The sequence below is a fragment of the Zingiber officinale genome, chromosome 1A, assembly GCF_018446385.1.
Source record: "Zingiber officinale cultivar Zhangliang chromosome 1A, Zo_v1.1, whole genome shotgun sequence".
NCBI lineage: Eukaryota > Viridiplantae > Streptophyta > Magnoliopsida > Zingiberales > Zingiberaceae > Zingiber > Zingiber officinale.
This window is the reverse complement of record NC_055987.1, coordinates 139,446,212-139,453,987: the sequence shown is the minus strand read 5'-3', so window position 1 is coordinate 139,453,987 and position 7,776 is coordinate 139,446,212. Positions and strand designations below refer to the sequence as shown.

Here is a 7,776-nt window from a genome sequence, read left to right as displayed (position 1 = left end):
ATGGCAAACTTTACAAGTATATTGAACTCCTTGAATTTGATGGTCAACACACTTTTCACTTGATTCATGACAGATCATCCGAGTTGGTATCTGGTGGGATGGTTACCACATGAGGTCGCGGGGTCAAAACTTAAGGTAGTCGGGACATATATCCCTGGTCCCTGTGCAACTCACCCCATCTGTCACATGCTCGCTCAGGATGTTGTGATTTACCTCCCTCGTGATGACCTTGGGTCGGGTACGATGAGGACGCTGGGGACGAACGATTTCGTCTTTTGTCACATGTAATTAATTCATTTAGTCCCCACAAATTTGATAGAGTGGTAACAGATAGAATGTCTTTTCAAACAATTCAAATTAATCATTTTTTAAAAAATAATGATGGATTTAATAGAAATTAATTTTTTTAATTGAATCATAATAGATTTAGCAATTTGTGTTTGTATTTTGGTTTGTTTAATTTATTTGAATAAGAAATTTAAAAATCAAAACTTTGATCACATTAACTAAAAAAAAATATTTCTTATTAAAAAATAAAATAATCAAACTGATTTTTTCAGTCGATTCGATAGAATTATGCTATGTTTATTCGGAGGTGTGGATTATAAAAGGAAAGGAATTATTAAAGGAAAAAAAAATCCTGTGAGGAAGGAAGAGAAAAGGAAAAAATTAGAAGGGAAGAGAAAAGAATCTCTCAAAGGGAGAGAAAAAGAAAGGTTCTTTCTTTCACTATCATCGAGCATGATGAGGACTTCCCTTTCATCTCCGCTAGATTCATCTCCTCCTGAGAAATCAGGATGCAATAGCCTTTTCTCCTTCTCCCTTCTTCTACTTTTTCTTCTTTCTTCCTCTTTAGATCTCCTTTCTTGCTACTCTCACTCACCGGCAGAAGAGGTACCGTTGAGAAATTCAAGAGAAGCAACGGCGATGACCGACGACATCTACCCTCCTCCCTCCAAGCCCACCACCCACCCCGGAGGCCCCCCGGCCTTCCCGCCCACCAAGGCCCAAGCGACCGACGCCGCTCACCAGCCGTCATGCTCTTCGCCGTGCTTGGCGGCGGCATTTTCTTTGCCATCATCATCCTCGTTGCTCTCACCGGTAGCAATTTCTATTCCATTTACCGCCTACCTCGACCTTAACATCACCTCCTGCAACTCCAACAAGAAGCTCGTCTACCACTACGACCCCATCGCCTTCTCCAACCTCTTCGGTGCGCTCCAACCTCGGCGACAGACCCTTCCGTACGTTCGTCCAGGACATGGGGAGCGTGACCCCTCCCTCTGCGTTGGCTTCCATCTCCAGTCAAGCATTGGACAATGCGACGACGTCAGGCTTGCAGTGGAACTGCGATGGGTGGAGGTAGAGACCGGCGTGAATATTGGCGGGCTGAAGACGAAACAGATCGACATGAAGGTGTTGTGCGAAGGGCTTAGCGTGACATTGCCAGCGGGGAAGAAGGCGGGCGTTGCCTCGCCAAGGGATGACTGCACCGTCAAGCTCCGCCTCAAGATCTGGAAGTGGCAGAGGCAGCTACATTAGGCCACACATGTTCTTAAGGGTAGCGTGACAAGGAAGGATGGAAAGAGGCGTTTCGTCTGATTTTGATTGGATAAAATTTTGTTCATAAGTGAATGAGCGGATGGATTTATAAATCCATCCACCTTATAAATCCATCCACCTCTTGTTTTAATCAAGTAAATAATAGAAAAGATATAATATCCATCTTATCTGAAGTAAATGGAGAAAATTTTCATTAACAAAATTTTTACATACCCCTATACCTAAGAGTGCAAGAGAAGCTTACTACAACAACATAGGTAAACTAGTCCGAATGCAATGGTGCAATGACAAAACATCTTAATTTGTAGAGATAAAGTTTTAAGGATGAATTAATGAATAAATTTTATTTAATATATAATTATTCTAAAAATGATGAACTAATAGATTATTTGTTGTAAGAACTTTTAAATTTTCTTAAAAAATTTCATAAGATTAGACTGATCAAGAGTCAATATTATCCAGCTTAATTAATCATTCTTGATTTTTTCTAATAATCGATAGGAAATTTCTATGGACCAAGTGCGCAAAAAAAAATAAATCTTGGTAAACCAGTCCAACGAAATAGTGAAAATCTCTAAATGGGAAAATGCTTGGCGAGACATAGTGATCTTGAACATCGCCGCATGGGAAGATCCCGGGTGAGGCATGGTGATCTTTATCAACGCGGATCCTCTGGACCCGTTCTGCCCTGGTCCCCCCTAGACCACGAAGTCCATATAAATTGATGGATCACGTGTCGCTCACCTGCAAATCCCACGCAGAACGCGTTGAAACTCAGACGTGAAGCCCTAACCTTTCCTCTCGCGCTCCCACACCTCCGTCGGCGGACCGTCGCCATCCTCTCGCCCTCAGAAACGCTCCTCCTGTGATGTCCCTGAGCAAAACCCAGCCGGCGACACCTCCGCCGGCGACGCCGAAATGCAGAAACGCAGTGCTTGCACCACGCAGGAAACGCAGCACTACCTCCTCCGAGCCAGTTCTCCTACTCCTCCGCAGAAAACGCATCAGGCGATGAAATCCATATAGTTTCAGATCTGCCTACTCCTCCGCAGATCTGCCTCCTCCGAGCCCTCGCCCTGTCTCAAGATCCTCAACCTCTGCCGCCGTTAGGGCTAAATTGCGGTACTATTTCACCCTAATCCCATCCTCAGATTTGGTCGCCTATAGTTTCAGATTGTCATTCTAGCTTGTTGTCTTCTTCTTCAAAGTTAATTAAAATGCAAATTTTGGTACTGCTCAAATGCAAATTTTGGTACTGCTGCCCCTTTAGCTACACGTTTAAATATGTTGAACTATCAAGTATCGATTGAATTGCTTAATTTGTGTTTCCCATTTATGCTTATTTGATGCAATTCTTCAAGGTTTGCTTGATGAATGTTGTCCATTAAATCTAACTGATCAATTTGTAAATACGAACATTGTTAATGGCCACATTCTTAATTTCCTTTAGAGCAGATGGTGATTTCCAGACACCCATAACTATACTGTAGAGATAATTATTTTAGTCCTAAAATATAATTTTAAAAAAATTGTTTTTTTAATTTTTTGTAGGATCAAAGTAATTATCATGGATGGTGAATGTATGAGTTGTCGTCGTTTGAATTTTGAAGGAACTGAAGATAGTTGGGAACGTGACTTTGATATTATTAATGAAGGTAATTAGATTCATCTTTGGGAATGTATTGAGCTTCAATATATCGGATTTTCCTTTTTAGACATTTTTATTTGTTTGTGTGTTGTTATAGGCTTGAACATTGAAACAGATTTGGATATACCACAAATGGGGCTAGAATTTGAAACAGAAGAAGATGTATATCAATTTTATTTGGCATATGCTAAAAAGGTTGGGTTTGGCATAAGGAGAGGTAAAACCCATATGGATAAATCGGGTAAATTACTTGATAGGGTTTTTTATTGTTGTGCCCAAGGTAAAAGAGGAAAAGACAAACGAGATCTTTATATCAAAGTAAGTCGTGATGAAACAAGGTTTGGTTGTGAGGCTAAAATGAAGATTAGTATTCGGAAAAAAACCAAGTTTATTGTGGTACAATTTGTTAAAGAGCATAATCATTATCTCTCAAGTCCAAACAAAACACACCTCTATAGAAGTCATAGAAATTATCTTCTTTTGCAGCGATACAGATTGATATGGCAAGTGATGTGGGAATCCTCCCAAAAGCATCTCATGATCTTATGGTGAGACAAGTAGGTGGGAGGGAGAATCTAGGATTTATTCCTGAGGATTACAAAAACTACTTGCGATCTAAAAGAACAATAACATGAGAGTTGGGGATACAGGGGGTGTATTGGAGTATTTACAGAAAATGCAGTTTGATGATCCGAATTTTTTTATGCTATTCAAGTTGATGAAGATGATTTGATTACTAACATTTTTTTGTCTGATGCTAGGATGAGAGCTGATTATGCTAATTTTGGAGATGTTGTTTGCTTTGACACTACCTACAGAAAGAACAATGAAGATCGACCAATTGCGTTGTTTATAGGTGTTAATTATCATAAACAATCCATACTTTTTGGTGCAGCTTTATTATATGATGAAACCAGTTTAACATTTGAGTGGTTGTTTGATACATTAACTAGAGTTATGAGTGAGAAAAAACCAACTACTATTCTTACAAATCAAGATGCAGCAATGACAAAAACATTAGCTTCCAGATGGCCTGAAACACATCATCGTTTGTGCATTTGGCACATTTATCAAACTGTCGCTATACATTTGAGTCGAGTTTTTTCTCAGTTTAGAGACTTTGCTAAAGATTTTGCCTCATGTATATATGATTTTGATGAAGAGGATGATTTTATTTCAGCATGGAATATAATGTTAGCAAAGTATGCACTTGAAGATAATGATTGGTTGAGGCGCATGTACAATATCAAGGAAAAATGGGCTTTGGTATATGGATGACAAATGTTTTGCGCGGATATGACTACAATCCAAAGAAGTGAGAGCATGAATAGTATTGTGAAAAAGTATGTCACTTATAAACACAAGTTTTTAGACTTCTTCAATCACTTCCAAAGACTCCTTGATGATCGTCGATATGAAGAATTAAAAACTAATTTAAGATCAAATACAACTGTTCCATATTTAATGTTTCCAATTGAGATTTTAAAGCATGCTAGTGAAATTTATACTCCTGAGACATACAAGTGTTTTCAACAAGAGTTGTGCCTATCTCATGATTCTAGTCTAGAGATTGTTGAGGATGTTGATACATTTACAAAATATAAAGTAACTCCTCACAAAAAGAGAAATCATCATATAGTTACATTTGATAAGAAGTGTGAAAAAATTGAGTGCAGCTGTAGAAAATTTGAATTTGCTGGAATTTTATGTTCTCATATTCTGAAAATATTTACATGGAAAAATATCATGAAGATCCCTAGTGAGTATGTATTGAAAAGGTGGATAAGAAAAGCAAAAATTGGATATTTTGAAGTTAATGATTCAATGACCAATAATGCTAGTTTGGATCCAAAATTAATTCAAAACATGCGATACAAAGAGTTGTGTGGGTTGAATGTTCAATTGGTTACCAAGGCAGCGGAAAGGGATGACACTTACAAGTTTGTTATAGATGCTATGTTGAGTTTGTGTAAGATGGTGGATGATAAGTTACAAGTTAATGAATCAAATGTCCAACAATCAAATGTGAGCCAAGCATCATGGGAATTTGATTATGGTGAAGGGAACTCTACTGGAGTGAAAGGGATTAAAATGAAGAAAAAAACGATGTCAAGTAAGAGGTTGAAAGGTGGGTTAGAGAAGATTTCAAGGAAAAGAAAAGCAGCGAGGAAAACAAACCAAGCTTCAACAATTGTAATGGTTTCTATTCCATAACTTCACAAAATTTGTTTATTTGGTATTATTTGTTGGTAAATTTGAATAACTTAAATCATTCTATTTTTTTTTATAACACAGGGTGCAGATCAAACTATTTCCAACGTGGCCAGCGTACAATATGACCAGATCAATCATCAAGTTAGTGTTTATTTTATTTATGTTAATCTAAGATAATTTATGTTATAACTATCTAAGATTGTATTTTATTTTTTGTTTTAGCCTATAAATTTTGTGCCAACAATTGGTAGCTCTATTGGTAGTTTTAATATGACTGAGCCACCATTATTGCCATCACAACTTTCTCAGGTATATATACATTTTATTAAAAATAGAACTTATTAAAAAAATGACTGATTAAAATTTTGCTAACTGATTTGATTGAGTCACTTGTATATTTTGCTTAGTGTCTTGTGAAATTAGCAAAGTATGGTTTACAGATCTTTAACTGACAATCTTGTTTGGTTTCACATAGGCCTTAAATAGTAGTACATGTTTGCTGATCTTGTATGGTTTTCACAGGCCTGATGTGAACATTTGTTAACTTTCTGACTCTGTAACATGTTAACTTCTGCCTAATCTATCTTTTGTTTACTGTTATAGGTACAATTCCCATTTGTGTAGTTTGTTGGACCACCTCCTGCGGCATCCTCTCCTTAGACATCAACGATCTCGTATGTGTCTATATCTATTTATATGTGCACTTAAAATGGTAGTTACTCTATTGATATGATTTCCTTTTTTGACAGGTTCCAAATGCTTTGGGAGTCTTAAAAGGAAGACAATACTGAGATTGAACTCTTACATAACTTTCTAAATTGTTGCATCCCCCTTTTGGCAATGGAGTTGTGTTTACTTTTTGTTGGAAAAATATCGTTAGCTATATTTGATGATTCCTAATGTATCCTGGTTTGATGTATATATATATATATATATATATATATATATATATATATATATATATATATATATATATATATATATATATATATATATATATAGCTATATTTGAAGAATGTAATGGACTATTCTGAGTAAGAAATATTGCACAAGAATTGGTATTGTAAGTTTTGTGTTATCACTATGTGCATAAATCTTCTATAGGAATTGGATATAATAGTTGTTCTTGTAGATTAAATGTTCCATGAGAAATTCTGTATTTGACGAATGTTTCCTGTGTTATTAATTCCATTGTCAGTTTTTTATCAATTCCATTAGCTCTATCCCTCTCTTGATAGTCTCTCCTTTCAGTTTAGAGCAAGCTAGAATGTATGTTTAGTGCAGTTGCTTAGTGGAATAGCTTGGCTTGTAGCTCCTCTTGTTTAGTGCAATTGTATGTGGGAAGGGTCGTTTCTGGAATGTAATAGCTGCTACTTGCTCCTTGTTGACTGGAAGGTTAGAGCAAGCTAGGCCATATAAGATAGTTTTGGACTGATCGATGAGGTTAATTGCCCTGGATTATTGCTTCATATGTTTGTTTGATGACTAAGAGGATACCTGTACACCTCATATTTTAAGTATGGATTTATGCTAGTTGAGTGTGTTATGTAACCATAAAATAATACCAACTAACCTGATCATTTGTTTAGTAAAAGGTTGGTGTAGCATTTCCATTTGATGCTTGCATGCTGAATTAGAAATAAAGTGTGATATCACATAATTAATTGATGGCTGTGTCTAGTATAACTTTTTCATCTGTAATGCATGAATGTTAGATTAGAAATAAAGTATGTTTCCACATAATAATTTGTACTAATGGCTTTGAATGAACCGAATTATGTTAGGGGTATCTTTCTGAATTTCTTGAATGCTCCTTTACCTGTTTCACCCTGAGCTCCATATGTGTCATTACCAGTTAGTGTTACATTCATATGGGTTGCGTATTTGCTTCATTCTTACCTGCATAGCCATTTGATTTAAATTGTTACTAACCATGTTTACTTGCTGATATGAAACGTGTCTAAACAAGTTATGTTCCTTTTTGTTGTTGTGTGGATACCATGCTCTTAGTAAAGCTTAGTGGGTTTATGTACACTTGGTAACCAAAACATCATGTTTAAAACACCTAATGGGTGAGAGGTTAACTCGGTATATGCCTAGCTGTAGGAAATAGTTGATACCATGTTTAGGATAACATTTTAGTCAATGGTGCCCAAGGGTTTAATTAAAAATGAAAATGAATTGTGTCTCTATGTCATCTCCTATACAAATTACCATGCTTGAGCTGTGTTATACATAATAGTTCTAAATGTTATAACGGAAATTCTTGCTGCTATACATCAATGTATATAAGGTTAGATGTGATTGAATGGAATGGTCAAAAAGTAGAAACTGAAATGTCATGATTATGC

The 7,776-nt window shown here is 36.4% G+C and overlaps 2 protein-coding genes across 5 annotated transcripts; both read left to right on the top strand.

The window, feature by feature from the left end:
- The first annotated feature begins 927 nt into the window (after positions 1–927).
- On the top strand, positions 928–1,542 carry LOC122003880. The gene has a single exon (XM_042558864.1). It carries the CDS (start codon positions 928–930, stop codon positions 1,540–1,542), a length of 615 nt encoding a protein of 204 aa, XP_042414798.1.
- Positions 1,543–2,325: 783 nt separating this feature from the next.
- LOC122035652 (protein FAR1-RELATED SEQUENCE 1-like) lies at positions 2,326–6,336 on the top strand. Of its 4 annotated transcripts, none has more exons than XM_042594824.1 (7): positions 2,326–2,685; positions 3,115–3,218; positions 3,973–5,404; positions 5,507–5,566; positions 5,648–5,734; positions 6,029–6,099; positions 6,175–6,336. In XM_042594824.1, the coding sequence occupies exons 3-6, from the start codon at positions 4,493–4,495 to the stop codon at positions 6,047–6,049; spliced, it is 1,080 nt and encodes a 359-aa protein (XP_042450758.1). In that variant the 5' UTR covers positions 2,326–2,685; positions 3,115–3,218; positions 3,973–4,492; the 3' UTR covers positions 6,050–6,099; positions 6,175–6,336. The 4 variants fall into 4 exon arrangements, 3 of the variants coding, with proteins under 3 accessions (XP_042450758.1, XP_042450757.1, XP_042450759.1); XM_042594823.1 differs by having other exon boundaries at positions 3,309–5,404; XR_006127191.1 differs by lacking the exon at positions 5,648–5,734 and having other exon boundaries at positions 3,115–4,554.
- The last annotated feature ends 1,440 nt before the right edge of the window (positions 6,337–7,776 follow it).